The sequence below is a fragment of the Alexandromys fortis genome, unplaced genomic scaffold, assembly GCF_014885135.2.
Source record: "Alexandromys fortis isolate MF-2015 unplaced genomic scaffold, M_Fortis_MF-2015_v1.1 scaffold_3, whole genome shotgun sequence".
NCBI classification, from domain to species: Eukaryota; Metazoa; Chordata; class Mammalia; order Rodentia; family Cricetidae; genus Alexandromys; species Alexandromys fortis.
In genome coordinates, this window is record NW_026067909.1 from 19,846,732 (window position 1) to 19,869,716 (window position 22,985).

A 22,985-nucleotide genomic window follows, 5' to 3' on the forward strand; every position below is an offset into this window, starting at 1 on the left:
AATCTTAGGATAAGGATGCAGATAGCAGAGTGGAAGAAGAGAAGAAAGTCCTGTACCAACCATGCCTAATGTCTTTCTAACTTTGGAACTGCTGTTCTAAGAGATGCAGTCTTTTCTGATTGGTTGAGTAATTTGTGTTAGGGTTGGGCACCTGTAATTTGCTAAGAAAATATTCCAATGAATGTAATTACATTAGGAAAAAGGGTTGACTGAGATCCATCAATGTTAAAATCCTTCAAGGGCCCCCTGGTTCCCATAGTCTAAAGTCAACATTCTTAAATGACCTAGTTAAATCCACTTAGGATCTTGTGTTCACTTACTACTCAGCCTGACTTCAGCGATTGTTTTCATAGAGTACCCTCCAGAATCCTAGGAACTGGCATCCTGCCCCCAGGTAGGATTTTAGGCTGATATAAAAGAATGCAAGTATTTTTGAGATTAATGATCCATTTTGAAAAAAAAATTAGGTAAGCTGAAAAGATATTAAAGCTACTATCATTACAGTCAATGTACACAGTTCATCATTTTTTAGTGATTACGTTTCTGTTCTTTATCTAATAATGTTCTATTGATTAATTTTAATCAGCTAGTTAACTTTGAGTTCTTAGGATAAATCCTACTTATCATGGTATACAAACTTTTAAAAATGTTACTGGATTTGGTTTGATAATTAAAGAATTAAAAAAATGTATCTTTATTTGCATGTACATGTGTGTGTGTGCTTATCTGTATGTGCACCATGTGCATATATTGCCCACTGAGGCCCAGAATAGGATGTTAGATCCCTTATATAGAGTTACAGGAGTCTGTGAGATGCTCTATGTGGGCTATAGGAACTGAACCTGGGTCTTCACAGTAACTGCTCTTAACTGCTGAGCCATCTCATCTCTCCAGCCTCTGCTTTGGTAGATTGTTTTGTTGGTGGTGGAGAGGGCTCATCAGATTGCTCTGCAATTTTCTTTCCTTAGCCAATCAATTTAAGCATTAATTTGTGTGTGTGTGTGTGTGTTTGAGACAGGGTTTTTTTCTGTAAAAGGCCTAGCTGTCCTGGAACTAGCTCTTGTAGACCAGGCTGGCCTTGAACTCACAGAGATCCACCTGTCTCTGCCTTCTGAGTGCTGGGATTAAAGGCATGCATTACCACCACCTGGCTTTGTTTGTATTAGATGTACCAATCTACCATTACCTAACCTAGGTTGCAAAGAGTTATACCTTTAGTTTCTTCTAAGAGTTTCATTGTTAACTCTTTTTTCTTTTTTAAAGATTTATTTTTTTATTTATTATGCATACAGTGTTCTGTCTGCATGTCTGCCTGCAGGTCAGCAGAGGGCACAAGATCTCATTATAGATAATTGTGATCCACCAAGTGGTTCCTGGGAATTGAACTCAGGACCTCTGGAAAAGCAGCCTGTGCTCTTGACTGCTGAACCATCTCTCCAGCCCTCAGTGCTTACTCTTAAACTGAGGCCTTTGTGTGTTTTGAATTATCTTGTGTAGTTTGTGTAAAACAGTGGTTTAGTTTCACTTTTTTTTTGAGACAGGGTTTCTCTGTGGTTTTGGAGCCTGTCCTGGAACTAGCTCTTGTAGACCAGGCTGGTCTCAAACTCACAGAGATCCGCCTGCCTCTGCCTCCCGAGTGCTGGGGTTAAAGGCATGCGCTACCACCGCCCGGCTTTCACTTTCTTTTTAAAATCCAGTTGTCCCAGTATCATTTGAAAAGTTTCCTTACTCACTAAACTGGTCAGTGTTTTCACAGCAACAGAAGGCAAACTAGAACATTCATTGTTGGCAAGTCAATGTTCTTAATAACCACTTCAGAATGTTTATTTCTTTAATACTGTTATTAATGTTCATTCATAACTTAGAAAATTAAACTTGATCTCCTTTTCTCTTTTGTCCATATAGCTAAAGGTTTGCTTATTATTTTTTAAACAGTAAACCAAACATAGTTTTTTTTTTTACTTATATGCATTTATTGTGTGGAGGATTTGAATTTATTTTTACCCCAGGGTATTACTTTTATTATCTCACATTAAGCTTAGTTTTTAAAGCCATTTTTAAAGTTTTTTCCTTTTTCTTTTGTTCTTTCTTTTTTTTTTTTTCTTTTTGGCTTTTTAAAGATAGGGTTTCTCTGTGTAACAGCCCTACCTGTCCTGGAACTAGCTCTTGTAGATCAGGCTGGCCTTGAACTCATAGAGATCCACCTGCCTCTGCCTCCCAAGGGCTGGGAGTAAAGTCATGTGCTACCACCACCAAGCTAGTTTTTTTTTAATAGCAGAAAATTGTGTTTTTAATTTGAGCTTTTAAAAATATACTCTTTATAGCTACAAATGTTCTAACACTTCTTTAAACATGTCTTATGCTCCTTTCTTCTTTCCTCCCCTCTCTCTTCTCATTTTGTGATCCCCATAATGCACATTTTGGCACTCCCGGTGATATTTCCCAGGTGTCTTGTGCTCTGTTCATTCTTTTGCATTTGTTTTCATTCTTTGCCTCTGATGATAATTGAAACTGACCTTCCTTCAAGTTGCTGGTTTTTCCTTCCTGTTCAAATCTTGTTGTATTAAAAATTTCCAATTTGCTGTTGCAATTTTCTGCTCTGGGATTCTGATGAGTTTTGGTGTCTTTATTTTATTTTAGGTTAGACATTGCTATACTTTTAGACTTTTTGAAGATTATTTTTATTCTTTTTTGAAAATTGACAATAGAGTCTTTTCTCATACAATACATTCTGACCACAATTTCCCCTCCCTCCATTCCTCCCAGCTCCTCCAGCCCCTCTCCACCCTATTTCTCTTCAGAATAGAGCACTTCTCCAAGAGATACACAACCTGTTAGAATGACCAAGATCAATAACACACATGACAGGTCATGCTGGTGAGAATGTGGAGCAAGGGGAACACTCCTTCATTGCTGGCGGGAGCACAAACTTGTATAACCACATGGAATCAATATGGTGGTTCCTCAGAAAATTGGGAATCAATCTACCTCAAGATCCAGTTCATTGTGTTCTTTTGATCAACGTTTAAAAGAGCTGAATGAAAACTTCCATGTTTGAGTCTAGGGCTTAGGCTTCCCTGGGAAAAGGATTAGTTGACTTACTTACTTTTCTCCATTTGTGAAGAGTATGCTTTCCAATTTATTTACATATCTAAGAATAGTTTGGTTGAAAGTTGCATAGGTAATGTGGCAAAGTGGGCTAATGATTGGGTATAGATTTTCTTAACTGCCTCGAGCCAACAAAATACCCAGTGTTTTTCTTTCTTTCTTTCCTTTCTTTCTTTCTTTCTCTCTCTCTCTCTCTCTCTCTCTCTCTCTCTCTCTCTCTCTCTCTCTCTCTCTCTCTCTCCCTCCCCCCCTCCCTCTTTCCCTCCCTTCTTTTCCTTTCTTTCTTTCTTTCTTTCTTTCTTTCTTTCTTTCTTTCTTTCTTTCTTTCCTTCTTTCTTTCTCTTCAGGCCCCTATGGGGGCCAGGGGTTGATGCTGCCATGTTGTTCTCCACCTTATTTGTCTGCACATATTCTTCACACAGGTTTCTCAGTGAATTTGACACTTGGTGTCTCAGCTTAGACTGGTGGACCAGCTATCTCTGTCCCCCTCAGGGAGGGTCACAGATGTGAGTTATGCCCCTCTCTCCATTACTCACGTTCATCCCAGAGTCTGGGTCGATGAAACGTGTTTCTGAACAAGTCGACTGTGATGACTGTAATGACCAGCTCTGAGATGATACATAAGATGGAGATCTGCAGAAGCATCATGCCAGCCATCTGGAGTAGAAAAGAAAAATCCCTCGTGTGAGCAAACCCTCCGAGAATGGAGAGAAAAGCATTGCGGGGTTAGAATAAATCATTTGCCCTTTCAGCTTCAAACAGCTATGGCTATTTCAAGTTAGTTGCTTCATTATCTATGCAGAAATCACTTGCTAAATGCTTTAATCCTGTTATCAGCTCCCCAACTTTTACTGCTGCTTTGCACTAGACGAGGCTGGGAAGCAGAGGAAACAGAGCACAATACGGTTTGCTGAGTAACTTCCTTTTCTCAGTCCCTATTGGTGGGGCTGACATAGGATCTGTGTTTTACGCTCTTCTATTTAATATATTCTGTTTTCTTTACTATACCTTGCTCTCAGTGATGTTGCTGCATGAGGTTGATGAAGCTATTCTCTCTCAGCTCATGAGAAGAGTGAGAATTTACCTAGTGGACCATTCTGTTAGAAACAATCAGATTCTTTCGGGTTCCATCTTTTTCTTTTTTTTTTTTTTCCAGAATGAATTGTGTTTAGAACATCTTATTCTTTTTTCAATAGCTGATTATTTGTCTGGCTTCCAATAGGGTAGAATTTGTTATATTGTATATTTTAAATAGGCAGATGGGTTTAACCCATTAAAATAGGTGTGATGGCTAGTTTATGTCAACTTGACACAAGCTAGAGTCACTGGAGGGAACCTCAATTGAGAAAATACTTCTATAAGATTGGGCTGTAGACAAGTCTGCATGATATTTTCTTAATTAATATTGATGTAGAAGGGCTCAGATCATAGAGGGTGGGGCTACTTGGGGCAGGTGGTACTGAGTTCTATAAGAAAACAGACCGAGCAAACCTTGGGGAACAAGCCAGTAAGCAGCATCCCACCATGGCCTTTGCATCAGCTCCTGCCTCCAGGTTCCTGGACTCTTTGAGTTCCTGTCTTGACTTCCTTGGACGATAAACAGTGATGTAGAAATGTAAACCAAATAAACCCTTTCCTCTCCAAGCTGCTTCTGGTCATGGTGTTTCATCACACCCATAGCAACCCTGACTAAAACAGTCAGTGTTAGCAAATTCATCGATGAGAATTTCCAAGGCAATAATCAACGATGAAGCTGACAGCTCTGTGTGCATTCTTGGGTCTTAGCTCAGTTGTTTGAATGGTGTGTCTTGTATTAGTTGGAATAAAACACTGGAGAAGGAGGCAGCAATCTACTGGCCTCCTGTGCTAGTTCTCCAAGTGTGTTGTAATAAAGAAGCACCATAACATGAATGTCTTCTACAATAGAAATTAATTGTCTCCTAGTTCTAGAGGCTAAAAAAATCCAATGTATTGGTGGGATCAAGCTCCTTCTAGACACCCTGAAGGAGCGTACTTCCCTCTTCAGATTCTGGAAGTCCCCTGAAGCACAGCAGCATCATTCCCATGTGTCTTTATACTCGTGTGGCCATCTTCCTCATGCACCAACTTTCCTTTTTAGAAGAACACTAGTGATATGGTCTGCCCTTCTCCAGTGTGACTTCAGTTTAACTTAACAAATTATTACTATAATGGTTCCATTCACTGAATTTCACAGTTGCATGTACTTAAAAAATACAATTCAACTTATAATTATTTGCCTCTAGTCCTTCCAAGTTTATGTTCTTTCCATGTTTAAAATATTTTCATCTCATCTCAACATCTCTCCAAATTTTAACAGCATCAATTCTGAGTCCAAAATCTCCCTAAATATTATCAAGCCAAGAAGCCTAAATCCTTCTTGAAATTAGTTGTAGGAGAAACGCATGCTGCAGTCTAGTAGTGGGTAAAATCTCTCTGCAGCTGTGGACTCACGGAGCCAGAAAACAAGTCATTCAATGCTAAGACAGACCCAGAGTGGAGCGGAACAGAAGTCACATTCCCAAAGTGGAAAATTAAGAAGGGGGAAAGCTCACAGGGCCTATTCAAGTCCACAACCTAGTGGAGCTACATTTTGGTAGCTTTAAGAGGCCTGACAATAATTCTCAGTAGCCTTATCCTCTGGTCTTCTGGGGACTGTCTTTGCCCACTGAGGCAGTGACCCTATTCTCCTAGCCCCTGGGCAGTGACTTCATTTATTTAGCTGCTGTTATCCCAGCCTATCTTAGATCAAAAATAAAAACATTTTGTTAAGTTTCCTCCTCTCGTTTCCTAGTTTTCTTTCTTGTTCATGTAGTTACGGTGATTTTCATATTTTTATGCTTATGCTTTTATCTCTGACTTACTTTCCCACACAATGAGACTATGTGGCTATTTAAATTTTCTTTGAGATAGATATCTCATTGATTTGGTACTCTTTAAGTTTCATTTCCCAATATGACAGATATGACTTCATCCCATAAATAAATGTGTTGTAGGAGTCAAAGGACCAGAACTTTGCTGTGAGATGGTGTTTTCTGGACATGACAGGGAGGGAAGCTGTACCCACGAAATCTCAACAATATGGTTACCCGAGAAGACCTGCACAATGACAACTGGCTGACATGCCAAGGAGGATGGAGGAAGTTTCACAAGCCCAACTCCTGACAGGCAGCCAATAGGTGCTGAGGGAGGGAAAACCAGTTTTCTCCAGGGATGCAGCCTTGGTAGGTTATCCAATGCCAAGAGGTCAGCCCTAAACATATGTGCGCATGAGTGACACTGAGTAGACTCAATAGTTTATAAACAATAATGACTGTGGGAAAAGAGGTCATGAAGCCAAGAGGAAGGAGAGAAGAAAGGAACTGGAATAAGAGGTGGGGGTAGCAATGATGTTAATACAGTGTACTCATGGATGAAGTCCTCAAAGATGAATTGTTTCTCGAGATAGGGATCTTGACGTGTCACTCAGTTGCCTCCAGTCCCAGCTATTTCTGCTATTATTTGGTGGGTCTGTATTTGTGTGACGACCATATGATTGTATTCCACTATCACAGTAACAGCTTTCCTGGCTACTCCAGCAAATTCTCTGCTCTTTCACAGCCATTATGTGCTCTCTAGACTTCCTTAGCAATTTTAAAACTGTTGTGTTTTTTTATCCATATATATCTTAGAGCAATTTCATTGTATCGTTCATAATAAGGTTTTATTTATATCTAACACTATTACTGAGTTATCATTAAAATTAGTACTTACATTTGACCAAATGTATTCATTTCCCAGGGCTTCAAAAGCTGGAAACTCAACGGCAAATATAATTATTCCAATAATAGCCACGAAGATACTTATGGTGTTCATTACAATTCCAAACACAAGCTGCAATATGTAAAAAGAAAACAAAAAGGTCATGGATAAAAGAAATAGACTTAAAACACTATTTGTGTTGTGTGTATGTGTGAGTGTGTGTGTATACACATGGGTATTCTCTGTCTTCCAACTCACCCTAGACATAGTGGGGTTACAGGTGAGGTACTGAGTCTTGCTTACATTGGTTCTGGGAATTTGAGCTCAGGTCTTCATGTTTGTGCAAGGAACATTGTACCCACACAGCCATCTCCCTACCTCTTTTGTACTAAAGACAACTTGTAAAATCCCACTTTTGGCAAGCTTATTAAAAGTAGTAGCTATCAAGACGCTGCCCCCACCTTGTCTAGAAGTTAGTTACATAAAAGGGTTTTATTTCACAAGAGGCATGCGCGTGCTCATCAGGGTATCACTATGCAATACCTGCACTGTGCTAAGCATCAGAAGCTTACAACAGGGACTGCACAGGTTGCTCAGCAGTTAAGAGCATTGGCTGTTTTTTCAGAGGACCCAGGTTTAATTCCCAGCACCCATCGGGGAGCTCACAACTGTCTGTACCTCCAATGTCATGCCAGGGGGTCTGATGCCCTCTGAGGGCACTTACTGTACACACATGGTGCACAGACATGCATGCAGACAAAACACCCACATACATAAAAAATAAAATGAAAAAAAAAAAGAGCGACTTAGAATAATGATCATGGGGAGAAAATTATATTCTGGTTGTAATGTAATGAAATTTGCTAAGTACCCTGATATCGACACGTTTCGAGCTCAGAACTTGCCAGGCTTATTCCTGCCACTTCACTACTTAAGCCCTTTTAGCGGTTCCAAACTTCTGTTGAAACAGCCACCAAACTCTTTTCAGAGGCACCAAGGATATGGCATGAGCTATGAAGGAAGGGCGTCCCCTTGAGAAGGAGCCGAAGAAGTTGTATGTATTTTGTATTCATGTGTGAGAGACTGTTGCATGTTAGAAAGTTGTGCTTGTGGTAATAGGAAGAGGGTATGACTTAATGACCATCAACAGAGGACTTATGGGACACAGAAATGCCAGGTTGTTTAGCAGGAAGTCCTCTTTGTATTTTAAGGACTTTCTTCTTTAGTTATCCTACCAATTTTGTACTTGCACACACAAACGTGTGTGTGTGTGTGTACATGTGCATGAACATGCAGGTGGTGTGCATGTGGAGGCCTGGGCTGAGGCTGGGTATCATCCATCCTCAATCACGCTTCCATCTTATTCCCTGAGGCAGTGTCTCCCAGTCAAACCCGGAGTTTACTCATCTGGTTGGTCTTATTATCCGGGTTGCTTTGGGGCTCCTCTGGCTTCTGGGGCTGCAATGGCAGGTGAGGAACCATGCCCACCTGGCATTTATATGGATAGGTTCTGGATATCTGAACTCTGCTCCCACATTAGTTTAGCAAAGGGCTTCAATTAACCAGCAAGTCATCTCCTTAGTGGCCCCACATTAGCTTAAGTTGTTGTGAAGGAAACTTTGAAATCTTCTGCCGAGGAAACCAGGAGACCCCACTTGGTTCAGTTTCGTAGTATCCTGGCCATGGCTTCGTCTATGGATTGAGAATCTACATCCTATCTGACACGGTGGCACCTGTCTTTAATCCCAGCACTCAGGAGGCAGAGGCAGACAGATCTCTTGGTTCAAGGCCAGAATGATCTACAGAAAGTTTCAGGATAGCCAGGCTACATAGGGAAACTCTGTCTTGATGGAAACCTCCTTCCCTCCACGAAGATCATTTATAAAAGACAATGAGCGTATCCGATTATAAACACATGGTGCTGAGGAGTGATGCCAATTGCTTCTAGAGAAGGAACCTGGCTGGTTCTGCATAGGAAAGAGACTTGGGCCGTTCTCCTTGTGGCAGTATGGAGGAGAAAGAGGCATCCAGAGATGTTTGGGTTTCCAAAAGGCTGCAGATAGATTGTGGCTTGGAAATTGCAGCCAGGCTCTCCACACCCCCATGCTTCCAGAGAAAAATCCAACGTGCCTGATGAGTTTTCGGAAAATCAGCCAATGGACCGTATTTGCTTCTACCTGTTAGCACGGTTGGTTGCTGCACAGAAATTAAGACTTCATACAAAGGCAGAAACTGAGTATGAGCTGGAATTGGGTCAGGAACTTGCAAAATCTCAAGAGGGTTGCCAGGGCTTTGTGGTCAACTGCGCCATTGCTCTGGAAGAGCAACAGCAGATGTTTAGCCCCGTGCACACTTGCTTGCAGACACTTTGGGGTCATCAGCTTAGAACAGGACAAGGAAGGAAGACGATATTAACAGTGACTGTCTAGGTTATGGTAAAAATTAAAAAGGTAAGAAACCCAAACCCTGGTTCACCACAATCATCATAGTTGCCGAGCTCCTTCTCAGCAAAGTGGCCTCTCTCATGCCACTGTCCTCTTGGGGGACAAAAAGGAAAATAGGTTGTTTAGCTGAAATAGCAAACATAGTTTTTAGCTTGCTAGTGTTATCCATGTTTGCTCAGATCAGTGGGATGCACAGAGAAGCGTTTGCTCAGGGTCACACAGCTAACACGGGGGTCTTCAGAACCCGTATCCACGCATGTGAGCTTCCAGAGCCGTGACTAACCACCAACCACCAGGGGCTGGCAGAGGCGTGGAGGGAAGTTCTGAACGACGACACGTGGGACTGTTCCTTGTTGGGGTGTCCGGGTGGTAGTCCACGGACCTGGTTTCCAGAAGAAAATACTCTTTCCAGGTGGTTATTCCTTTCTCACCCTCTTCTTAGCAGCCCCAAACCTTTCTCAACTTGACATAAACTAGAACCATCTGGCGGAAGAACCTCAAGTGAAAGAGTGCCTCCATCAGATGCTTCTCTAGGCAAGTCTGCAGGACATTCTCTTGATTAATGATGGATGTGGGAGGGTCAGACACGTGACAGGATGGCCAGTGCCACCCCAGGGCAGGTGGTCCTGGGTTGTATAAGGAACTGGGGTGAGAAAAACCACAAGAAATGAGCCAGGGAGGCAGAGGCAGGCGGATCTCTGTGAGTTCGAGACCAACCTGGTCTACAGAGCTAGTTCCAGGACAGGCTCCAAAGCCACAGAGAAACCCTGTCTTGAAAAACCAAAAAAAAAAAAAAAAAAAGAGCCAGTTAGTGGCATTCCTCTATGGCCTCTGCTTCAGTTCCCACCTCTAGGTTCCTGCTAGGAGTTCTCTCAGTGATGGAGTGTGACCTAAGTGTTATAAGATGAAATAGACCCTTTCTCCCCACGTAGCTTTTGGTCATGGTATTTTATCACAGCTATAGAAACCCAATTAAGGCACCGACTAAATTACCTTCAAACTTCCCTAACTTCCCTTCCTCTCCTTTGAGAGTTTTGCTTTATGACTGATACTCCCTTTAGATGACAATGTGGGTTCATTCCACGAGGACTCTCTCATCTCTCTCCTTATTTGCTCACTAGGCACCCCTTTCCCATACTGCCACATAAGACACATTGAGGTAGTTAGGCGGTGGTGGCGCACGCCTTTACTCCCAGCACTCAGGAGGCAGAGGCAGGCAGATCTCTGTGAGTTTGAGGCCAGCCTGGTGGTCTACAAGAGCTAGTTCCAGGACAGGCTCCAAAGCTACAGAGAAACCTTGTCTCGAAACCTGCCCCCCCCCCAATAAAGATCACTTATCAAAAAGAGTTGATTTATTAAAAAAAGACACATTGAAGTGCATTTTTAAAAGTTAGGTGATACTTTTCATCTGGGCATTTGGAAGAGCTCCCCCACCCTGCCACAATGTCTCAGAATCATCAATTTCTCTCCCTATTTATGCCATGTAACACTTCATCTTTGGGGTGTGTACTGCTTTCCCACATACCTGACATGCTGAAGCATCACCCTGGACTACACTGCTGGATCCTGAGTTGATGAACTGCGGGTAGAAATAAATATTGAAACACCCATGCTCAGGACGCTCCGTCCCCTCAACAGATTCTCTCCCTAATACCAGTGTTGTTCTGATGTTTAAAGTATCCCTGGATTTTAAGAAGAAAGTGGCATTGAAATGGAAAAAAAAATCTATTTTGTTCTAAGGGATTCCCTAAAAAAAATTCTACTTTTTCTCTGTTAGAGAGATGAAAAGACATTTAAAAGATGTTTATCATTCATGAGATCAGCATGTAGGTGATGGCACTCAGGAATTTCTCAGTAGTTTTATGAGGGGCAAATAGTGGATCCTTGGCTTGCTTTGATGGTCAGTTAGCAAGTCAATGACCTGAAGTATTATAAACTAAGATGGCTAGTACGGTAGCTCTCATTCACAGGAGTCCTCCTTCTCATGATATTCTAGGGGAAAGCCCCATCACTGCAAAATGGTTTTGGAAAACAATTCATCAAATGAATTCTTTTGCTTTATTTATTTATGGCCATTTTCCTCTAGCACTGTGATCTCTGTGACCTACTGAAACGAGTTGAAAGTGTGGCTGTTTGTGGATTATTCAGAGTTAACTCTTCTTCCTGTAGTATGTCTTCCATTTGTGTGCAGTGTTTACAAAAATGACAAATATCCTAAGAAGGACATGAAGACTCTCCCAACCCAGGAGGATGCAATCTGTTATGAAAGCAGAGGACCAATGCTGTGGGATAATGCTCTTGTACACTGTAAAGATTTGTCAGTTGTTTTGGTTTAATAAAATGCTGATTGGCCAATAGCTAGGCAGGAAGCATAGGTGGGGCAACCAGACTAGGAGAATTCTGGGTAGAAGAAAGGAAGAGGTGCAGTTGCCAGTCAAATGCAGAGGAAGCAAGATGAGAATGGTGCAGCGAGAAAAGGTACCAAGCCATGTGGCTAAACATAGACAAGAATTATGTGTTAATTTAAGTTGTAAGAGTTAGTTAGTAATAAGCCCGAGTATTAGGCCAAACAGTTTATAATTAAAATAAGCCTCTGTGTGTTTATTTAGAACTGAATGACTGCAGGACTGTGTGGGAAAGAAACTTTCGTCTACAGACCTTAACTTGGTCTAAAGAAAACCCTGACATTTTATTGTGGTGCACTCTGTTAGAGTTACTTAAACTTTGCAGAATTTGTCTTCCTCATTCGGAAAGTGGGATATGAAGAGCTACTGCATTTGATCCTTGTGGAAATTGCTAAAATGAGCTTGAAGTGCCATTGGAAAATGCATCATGCAGTGATAGACATATATTGAATATTATTTGTGGTTAATTTCTTCTATAAACTTCCTGTTTATGTCTTGGGCTTAGGATTTTTTTCTAGACACTTTGCGATTGGAGACTCCTTGTACCATTTCCAGTTTAAGCCATTGTTCTTTACTGTACACACCTCTTTCCAGAAAGTTGTCAGTTTTGCAATGCCTTCAGAGGTGAGCCCTCTGAGGAAGTGTCTGCCAATCAATGAAGTGAATGTCAGACCCCTGCTGAGTGAAATGAGTGCTTGTATGTCTCAGAACGTTCCACAAAGTTCAGGGACTGGGCTCTACTCAGACCTATGCTCCTTTATAGCTCCTTCTTGGTAGAGGAAGGGAAGGATTTCCTGAAACCTGTTCTCTGTAAAGAAGCTCACCCTTAGATTAAGATTGCTGCTTCTGGAGGCTTGCGATCATGGGGAAGTCAGTTGTGACACTAGGCCACATGACTTCTACATACATGACCCCCCATCAACAAATTTCTTCTGGATTGAGTGCATCTGTGAACTAAGATAGCTAGGGGAAATCATAGCTTTGGGCTTCCCTCAGTATAATTACTTTAAATTGGGGATGCTCCTCATGGGCAATTCGATAAACACACCAAAGAAATTAGAATATCCGCTTTAGGAATCTCTATTTAATTTCCCTCGACTTCTTTTGGGTCCCCAGGGCTCTTCTTTTCTTTTCTCTTATGTAATTTTTCCAAAAATCACCTCTAATTCTGTAGGCATTAAACTCTTGCTTTTGCATTTTCAACCTGAAAAGAAAGGTCTTATAGTCATTATATAGTCAGCCATGTCCTTTGTGAGTTTTCTGAATAATAATCCTTTGATATCGTTTCTACCTGTATGTCCCGACCTCTTGAGACACTTAGCAGAATGTGAGACAAACGCAAAAAATAACTCATCCAGGCTCAAATGAGCACTGAAAAGCAGCGACTGAGTCTAGTATACTGGTGACCACCACATATTTGAACTGATCAATTAAAACCAAGTAAGGAGAAATCAGTCATGCCCTAGTGTACTCACAAGTGATCCAGACACAAACATGTAAATGATGGTAACTGGCATCAGGACAGGACCGACACTGTGCGTCTCATCTTCTAGATGGTACAAAAAGAACCAGAGACTCCCCAGTGCACTGTGAATTAGGCCAAGCATTATTTGTGCAGCCTGTGAGAAGAGAAAGCCAGTGTTATTCTTCAAGGTGAATCTACAAAGGGTGGTTTCAGCGTGTGGCTGAGAAGCCTTTAATATGTTTAGTTGGCTCTGTGTATTAGTATATTAGTCAAGAGTCTCCAGAGAAGAACATTCAGTAAGATGCTGATTCTAGTCTCTGCAGGATATTGATGTAGTCATGGAGACTCCAGACACCATTCCACTGTGCTGTCAAGCCCTTTGCTTCAGGATGGTGAGTGTTCACGATCTCTGAGTGCTGAAGGAACTATACGTCAGCTAGGAGCCCAGGTAGAGACTGTTGTGGCAGTCACTGTTGGGTGCTTTGGATCTTCTTTGCTCGAACCAGAAGGATTTTATTTAATAGCAGCTTCCAAGTGTAATTATTTTGATTGTGTAGGTGACTCCAGTTAAGTGGAAAGCAGGGGCCTATTGATCTGTCTTTCCACAGAAGGATGCTATGGCTAAAGGGAGAACTGCTGATTGTGGGATCTTAAAGTCTTTTCTGAGTACTGATCTCCTTCCTAGGCACGGTCTTATAGGCAGACTCTAGCCTGAAGATTATGTATCTCTTGCTCTTAACCCACAAAACCAGCTAGGGGCTTTTGGCCTCTCCTTTTTCTCTTTCCTTCTTGACTGGACTTGAACTTTGGTTTCCCTTGTCCTACCCCTTCCCACATCCAGTGTTGACCTTTGCCACTGGAAACTAAATTAGTTTAGGCCTTGTTTTGAAAAATTGTATTCACAAAGTCCAAAAGCTAAGGATCTATGGAACAGTGATGAAGATGGGGAAGATGTGGGTTGACATTGTGATAGTTCATTTTTAGTCAACTTGAAACTGGAGTCATCTGAGAAGAGGTAACCTCAGCTGAGAAAGTTTCCCAGCACACCAGCCTGTAGGGCAGCACATGGGGCATTTTCTTGACTTATAATTGATGTAGAGAGACCACTTCTGATTAGGTGGTCTTAGGGTATATAAGAAAGTGGATTGATTGGTGGCGGCACTCGGGAGGAAGAGGCAGATGGATCTCTGTGAGTTCAAGGCCAACCTGGTCTACAAACCAAATTCCATGATGGCCAGAGCTGTTACACTGAGAAACCCTGTCTCAAAAAAAAAAAAAAAAAAAAAAAAACAAAACCAAAAACAACAACAACAAAAACAAAACAAAACAAAATAAAACAAGAAAGCAGGTGGAGCAAACCGTAAAGAACAATCCTGAAAGTAGGGTTCCTCCATGACCTCTACTTCAGCTCTTGCCTCTAGGTTCCCTACCTTAGCTTCTTCTGTTAATGGACTGTAACCTACAAGCCAAACAAACCCTTTCCTCCCCAAGTTGCTTTATGTCTTGTTATTCTTTTTCCCTGAAGCAACAGGAAGAAAGCAAGCTAAGGCATGTAACCACCTCACCAGTCATCCTCTCTACTTGATTGCTTAAATCCTTCTCTACTGAGAGCGCCCTTTGCTGAGGGCTGGCTTGAGATGCAAATATGTTTAATTTTCTTTTGCTTACCTGGAGATTTATGTCAAACAATGCTTTCCTAGTGTCTTCTTAGTTCCTGTTTTTATTGAAAGAAAAATCTGACAGAAGCACCTTGGCAAAGAAGAGGTTTCTTTTGTGCAACAGTTCAAAGGTACAGTTCATCATGGCGGGAAAGTCAAGGAAACAGGAACATGAAGCAGCTGGCCACATTTTAACCATGGTCAGGAAGCAGAGAGAGAGAGAGATGAATGCTTGCTTTGCTCAGTCCTCGTTCCCCATTTATACAGTACAAAATTCACAGTGGCCACGTCTTCCTTTACAATTGTTATAATAAAGATAATCTCCTGCAGACACGTGCAGCTGTCCCCCTCCCTGAGGATTCCCTAGTCTGTCAAGTTGGCAACACTGTCACATCTTGTCACCAGTTTATCAGTCTTGTTTCCTCCAAGCCCCTGATCAGCTAGCCAAACCATAGAACTTGTATCAGTGGGCTAGCATCTTATCATTTCTCCTATCCAGAAAAAGCAAGCAGGTGTAGCGCTTGAAATTATGCATCTTGGCAAGGTTTTCCGTCACATTTCTCCTTTGGGGGTACCCCAGTCAGGGGCTGTAGTACTGCAGCTATCTACTTTTGGGTAGATACTTGGATATCAGGCATAATCATTTGTAAACCAAGGTTTAATTACACTTTCCTGGTTTAACTGATAATAGGGCCATCAGGCCTCAAAAAGAGGCTGGATAAAAGGAGGTAGTAAGAGCGTTGGGCGTTTGGGCTGTTTCTTCACTTATTGCGTGCTTGGATTTGCCCACAAATATATGTCCATTTGGTGATGGAGTTTTTACTGGTGACTTCTGCTTTGATATAATGTATAGAAATAGAGATGTAGGATGGGTTTCCATGGCTTGCCCATTCTCATGGTTTTCAGTGTTAGCTCCTTTTTTGGGGGGCATGAGCCACAGACTTGCTCTAAGTTCAGTGAAGGAACCACAAGAATTTTATAGGAAGAACTAATTCAGGATTCTAATCCCTTGTTTTTCTCTGAGGTTGTAGATCTCATTAATAAGTCAATCTATGTCTTCCCAGAGTTGGTAGTAGTATCCATTCTCAAGGTCGTGTAAGGAGAAAAGGAACAAGCTGCCTTGACCTATAATATCATGGGATTAGTGTAACGTAGGGAACCACCAGTTCCCTCGCCTTACTATATATGTGCCTTGTATTTTTGTAATAGACCAGTCAATTCCAAAACAGCTGAAAATGGTCATATATTTGATATGTTTGGATTTTCTAGGTGCAGGTTTTTATTTTGTTTTTGAGATTATAATACAGTTACATCATTTCCCCCTTCCTTTTTTTGTTTCCCTCCAAGCTCTTCCATATAACCTCCCTTGCTCTCTTTCAAATTCATAGCCTCTCTTTTCATTTATTGTTGCTGCATATACATATTGTACATGTATGATGTATACATTGCTAAATATAACCTGCAGTCTGTATAGTGTTACTTGTATTATGTTTTCAAGGTTGACCATTTGGTATGGAATAGTCAACCAATTGGTGTGCTCCTCTCTGGAGGAGATAATCTCTCTCATTCTCAGCATTCCTTTGTTGCCTCTAGTTCTTCGTCTGGGGTTGAGACTTTGTGGGTGTCCCCCATCCACTTTGACATGACTGTTGGGGTCCTGTTCTGCTCCTGCAAACAGGACTTGTTTAACAGTCATGCTGGTGAGCCTTTAGGAGCCTATCTGCTGACATTAACAGGAGACCCAGTCTTACAGCAAACTCCGGATCCTCTGGCTCTTACATCTTCCACTCCCTCTTCCACATTATTCCCTGAGCCTTAGGCGTGGGAGTTGTTGTGTAGGATGTAGCCGTGGGACTGAGCTCGACAACTCAGCTTAGCATTTTGATTGCTTATGCTTTTCTGAAACGGTTTCCATCTGTTATGAAAAAAGACTCCTTGATGAAGGCTGAAAACTGAACTTACCTGTGGACATAAGGACACATATTTAGAATGTAGTTAGGGATTAGGCTAGTTTAATAAAGTTGCAATGGAGAAGCTCCCCCCCCCCCACCAAGATCTACAACTTTACTAGCCTTGTGGCTAGGTTTCCAGTACCAGGCATAAGTTCCCACTTGTTTCGTTGGTTTTAAGTCCAATCAGAGAGCTGTTTGTTAGCACCAAGGTATTCATGCCACCCCTGCAGGCACCCTTAGGGGTATTTACTATGTGGGCCATTCTCGTGACTCACAGGTATCATAGCGAGATGGGACTTTGGAAACTTGCATCACACCTTCTGGTATTATGCAAGTAGTCCTCAGGGAGGAGACATTTGGGTCAGTTCCAGCTCAGGGGCCTCTGGCCTGTGTCTGAAGTGCATGGTGTCTTCAGCAACAGGGACTTAACCTTACACCTCTGGGGGGTGGCTAAGAGCAACACAATAATAGCCTATATGTTTTTTGAGTTCTTCAGACAGCCCTAATCAAAACTTAAAAACAGTTTTTGATGCCTGGGGTTGGGATTTTTGTTAGGCAGTCTTTGGCTCTTGGAGGGAGCATTGCCAGTCCAGATGAAAAAAATTTCTTTTAAACTATATTACATTTATCTACACACAGACTTATGTGTATTATAGCTTTTGGTTTTGAGTAGATAATTTTAAGTATGGTTCCTTGCGGCAGTTTCAGACATCCTTCCGGTTATTTTTCCTCCATCCCACCTCCTTTTGTATTTATCTTCCCTAACTACTGCCCCCGAGCTTGCCCCATTTCTCCATTTAGATCACTGTACTCTGCAATTCCTCTCTCAATTGCTCCTCCCCCTTCCTACCCTTGTCACTCTCTTGGTTTCTGCAATTACTCCAGGAGATGAGCCCCACAACTGAAGATTTGGAGGTAGGAGCTTCCAATGAACATGTAACGTTTGTCTTCCCTAGGTCTGTATCACTTCACTTGCTATGATCTTTACTACTTCTATCCAGTTACTGAAAAGTTCACAAATTTCATTGTTCTTTACAGATGAGTAGGATTCTGTGGTGTGTATGTGTCACGTTTTCACTGCCGGTCAGTTAGTTAGCTGGCTGAGCGAGAATCCATGGAGAAGAATGCAAGTCCCTCGGGCATATGCCAAAGAATGGTACAGCTGTATCACATGGTAGATTTATTTTTAGTTTTTGAGAATTTTCCGGACTGATTTCCATAGTGGCTGCACCAGTTTGCAACCCAGCAACAGTGAATGAAGGTATGAGGGTCCCCTCCAAATCCACACCCCTGCCTCCAGCAATTTTTGTTGGCTGTTTTATTCTTCTTTGCCATCTGACTTGGATAAGATGAAATCTCAAAGTTGTTTTGATTTGCATTTTCCTAACTGCTATGGACAATGAACTTTTTATTTTTAATTTAAAAAAAAACCTTTCTTTTTTGTTTTTCTTTTGAGAAATCTTTGTTCAGGTCCCAGCCTTAGTTTTTGAATGGGTCATTTGAATTTATGATTCTTTGTTACTGAGTTCTCTATATATTGTGGATATCAAGCCTTTGTCAGATGTGCAGATGGAAAAGATTCTCTCCCATTCTGTGGGCTTCCCGTTCCCCTGTTTGACTCTAGCTACACAGTAAATTTTTAGATTTTTATCAAACCCTACCTGGTCAGTTGCTGGCCTTACATTTTGGGAAAATGGAAAATCGAGTCCTTTGCCGTACCTGTATCATGTAGAATACTTCCTATATATTTTCTTCTGGAAGTTTCAGTATCTCAGGCTTCATGTTTAGGTCTTTGACCCGTTTGTAGTTAGTTTTTGTGCAAGATGATAGATATGTATCTACTTTTATTTTTCTACATGTGGACATTGAGCTTTCCCAGCACCGTTTTCTGAAGATGCTCTCTTTCCCAGCATATGCTTTTGGTATCATTATCAAATAGTAAATGCCTGAAGTTATGTGTACTCATATGTGGGTCTTCAGTTTTGTTTCCCGCGTCTGCAGGTGTGTGTCTGTGTGAGCACCGCACTGTTATCTTTTTCAGTGATGACACTGTCACAGATCTTCAGATCTGGACTAGCACCCCCTTCACCTCCATCACAGGTCCTTTTGCTCATGATTGTTTTGGCGATCCTGGTTCTTTTGTAGTTACGTATGCATTTTAGGATAATGCTGCCTATTTCTGTGAAGAATGAGTTGGGGATTTTGATTGGGATTGTACTGAATCTGTACATAACTTTTGCTAAAACGGCCCTTCTCACAATGGTAACTGCTGATCTGTGAGCATAGGATGCCTTTCCATTTTCTAGTGTCTTTCTCTATCTCCTTCTCCAAAGGTTTAACGTTTTCATTGTAGAGGTCCTCCACTTTCTTGGTGAGGTTTTTCCCCTAGATATTTGATTTCCTTTCAGGCTGTCGTTAATGGGAGTGTGTCCATACTGTCTTCCTCTGTGTGTTTGTTGGTGGTATATAGAAAAGCTATTGATCTCTGCGAGTTGATTCTGTAGCCTACTAAATTTGTTTATCATTTCTAGATTTTTTTTTGGTTAAAGTTTTGAGATCTCTAATGTATAATATCATGTCGTCTGCAAATAGGGATAGCTTTACTTATTTCCCTGTTGGTATCCCTTTAATATCCTTCTCTTGCTTTATTGCTTCAGCTAGTACTTCAGGCACAACGTTGAAAATGAGTAGAGATGGTGGACACACATGTCTTATTCTTGACCTCACTGGAGTTGCTTCCAGGTTTTCTCCAGTTAGGATGTGTTGACCACGGGATTCTCACATGTAGCTTTTACTATGTTAAGTGTGTTATCTCTAGGTCTACATTCTCTAGGAATAAAAGCATGTTAGATTTTTGTCAAAGGCCTTTTCTATGTCTATTAAGATGATCATGTGATTTTGTCTTTAATTTCACTTATGTGGATTCTTTATTGACTTGCACATGTTGAAACATCCCTGCATTTTAGGGATACTGCCAACTTGGTCGTGGTGGCTAATCTTTTTGATACATGTATCTGTATTTTGTTTTCAAGTATTTTATTGAGCATTTTTATTGGGGATTTTGGCATGTAGTTTTCTTTTTTTTTTCCTTGTGTCTACCTGGTTTGGATATTAAAGTGATACTGACTTAGTAGAAGGCATTTTGAAGTACTCCTTCTGTTTCTTTCTTTTTTTAAAATAGTTTAAGAAGAACTGGTTGTAGATCTTTTTTGAATGTCTGGTAGAATTCTGCTATAAATCCATCTGGGCCTGGATTTTTTTTTTTAAGACTTTAAGCCTTCTTTTACTACTATTCCAGGCTTCTTACTTCTTATGGGTCTCTTTAATTTCTTCACTTCTTGGTTTAATTTGGTGGTTTGGCTGAGTCTGGAAATTTTTCCATTTCTTGTAGGTTTTCCAGCTAGGATGACAGATGTTAAAGCATCCCTTTATACTGCTCCCAATTTCTTCCATGTCTATTGTAATGTCTCCGTTTATTTTGATTCTGTTAATTTTGGCCATTTCTTTCTTTTGTTTAGTTAGACTAAGGGTCTGTCAATCTCATTTATCTTCTCAAGGAAGTAGGTCTTAGATTCGTTGATTCTGTGTTTTTTTTTTAATTTCTATTTCAGTGATTTATATGTTGATTTTTTATCATTTCTTGCCATTGGCTGGGTTTGAATTTGGTTTGTTTTTGTTTTTACAAGTTTGGAGGTTCATCATTAAGTCATTTGTTTGTGCTTTTTCTTAATTTTTTAAGGTCGGCACTTAAGAAGTATAAATTTTCCCGGTAGGACTGCTTTCAGTGTATCCCAGAGGTTTTGTTGTGGTATTTTCACTTTCATTTAGTTTCAGGAAATTTTTTATTTATTTCTTGATTTCTTATTTGACCCATTATTCATTCAGTATTGTTTAATCTCCATGAGTTTGTTTAATTACTAGAGATTTGTTTGCTGTCAATTTTAAATTTTACTACATTGTGGTAAGATAGGATATAAGGAGTGATTTCAGTGCTTTTGAATTTGTAAAGATTAGTTTCATGTCCCAGGATATGGTCGTTTTAGAAAATCTTATGTGCTGCTGAATGCAATTTGTATTCTTTAGTGTTTGGGTGGAATATTTTAGAGATATGTATGATATCAATTAATTATGATTTTATTCTGTTTATTTTTTTTACAGATGATTTATCTACTGGAGAAAGATTATTATTGCAATTGTGTTCTATCGTGGATTCATGTTTATTTATATCTTTAAATCTTTAAATCCAGTCATACATTTTTCCTTTTTTAAAATAGATTTTTATTGAGCTCTACATTTTTCTCTGCTCCCCCACCTTTCCTTTCCCCCCTTCAGCCCTCCCCCAAGGTCCCCATGCTAAGGTCCCCATGCTCCTAATTTACTTAGGAGATCTTGTATTTTTTACCTCCCATTTAAATTAGATCTATGTAAGCCTCTCTTGGTGTACTCATTGTTGTCTAAGTTGTCTGGGATTGTGGTTTGTAGGCTGGCTTTCTTTGCCATCATACATTTTTTTTATATTTATTTATTTATTATGTATACAATATTCTGTCTGTGTGTATGCCTGAAGGCCAGAAGAGGGCACCAGACCTCATTACAGATGGGTGTGAGCCACCATGTGGTTGCTGGGAATTGAACTCAGGACCTTTGGAAGAGCAGGCAATGCTCTTAACCACTGAGCCATCTCTCCAGCCCGCCATCATACATTTTTAATGAAATTGGGTGCACCAGAGTTTGGTGCTTATATGATTAGGGTAATAATGTCTTCTTGGTTATTTGCTCTCTTGATTAGCTTGACTATTCTTTTATCACTTCTTAGTTTTAATTTAAAATCTCTTTTGTCAGATATTATGATAGTGCTACCTGCTTGCTTCCTGGTACCATTTGAATGGAGTACTTTTATCCATCCTTTTATTTTAAGGTGGTGTTTATCATTAAAGATAAGACGTGTTTCTAGCAGGCAGCAGATAGATGACTTTGCTTCTTGGTCTCTTTGATGAGTCTTTATCTTTTGCTTGGAGAACTGAGGCCATTGATATTTAAAGTTTTATTGCAATGTTTGTATTAATTGCAGTCATCATGTTACTGATTCTTGGTGGTGTTGTGGTCTCAGTCTATGGACAGAGAAGATTGGAATAGAAAAGAGGATATGTGGGTGACTTGGGCCTAGAGGTTGAAAATAGCTTGGGTGTAATGGAGTCAGGTGGTCTTAGGAGAATGGGCTAGTGTTCAGGATGTGCTTCCTGGTCTAAGCCTTGAGTGTAGGTATGGATCTATATGGATGGAATGTTTGGATGTGGTGTGGGAGACACCTGTGGTTTGGGATTAAAGTAGGGTAAGTCCTGATAGAGTAGTAGAGGTTGGTTGTGGCACAGTCAGGGGTGACTTGACTCATCCAGGGTACTAGATGTGGGGCTCAGGATAGATCTGGTGAGTTGCAGAAGGTACATGGATGGGGAATGTCAGGTAGAGTCACTGGGTTGGATTCTGGAGAAGGATGTGGGAGATATGGCTTGGAGAGAGGTTGGAGAGGGGGTGTAAGTTTTCATGCTGTTGGCTTGGACCCAAACGTTGTGCAAGGTCTCATAAGAATGGATGGGTATTATGAATAAGGATAGTGTTCTGAATTTGAAGAGAGCTGAGAGGGACAGCATTGCTTCACTATATGATTCCGCTGGGGCTAAGTATAGAGGACCGTATTGACAACACAAGACCCCAGATCTATACAGCCTCTTTTGGCTTTGTATTTGGCATTACAACCTGACCTTCTTTTTATCATCTACAAACATTCTCAAATAAAGGTTACCAGCAAAGGCATAAACAAATTTCCTCAACAACTGTAACCTCAAAATATGTTTCCTAAAAACCTGTGTAGGCTGGGATAATGCTGAAGTATTTGGAAATGGAGTGTGAATTCATGCTCTGTGTGTCCAATTAGCTCTGGTCTAATTGTCTTTACTTCAAAACGCATTTACCTATATTTTCAACCTCAAGGAACTGATTATAAATGACATCATTTGCTTCTCCATGTTTTCATTAGTAAAAGTAACACTATTTATTAACCAAAATAGTACTTAGTGCTTACCCCCAATGCTTTTACCTCTTCTTTTACGACATAAACTATTGGTCTTTTATTCTGTGACATTTTAAGTTAGATATGGCACAAAGTTGTAGAAGATGAATATGCTCCTTTCCTG

At 40.7% G+C, this 22,985-nt stretch overlaps 1 protein-coding gene across 1 annotated transcript; it reads right to left on the reverse strand.

Annotated features, from left to right (window-relative positions):
• Positions 1-3,636: 3,636 nt before the first annotated feature.
• Positions 3,637-22,933, reverse strand: LOC126498140 (membrane-spanning 4-domains subfamily A member 12-like). Its single transcript, XM_050136487.1, has 5 exons — positions 22,874-22,933; positions 13,192-13,335; positions 10,837-10,890; positions 6,880-6,999; positions 3,637-3,765 (listed from the first exon to the last, which is right to left on the reverse strand). The coding sequence occupies exons 1-5, from the start codon at positions 22,931-22,933 to the stop codon at positions 3,637-3,639; spliced, it is 507 nt and encodes a 168-aa protein (XP_049992444.1).
• Between the last annotated feature and the right edge of the window lie 52 nt (positions 22,934-22,985).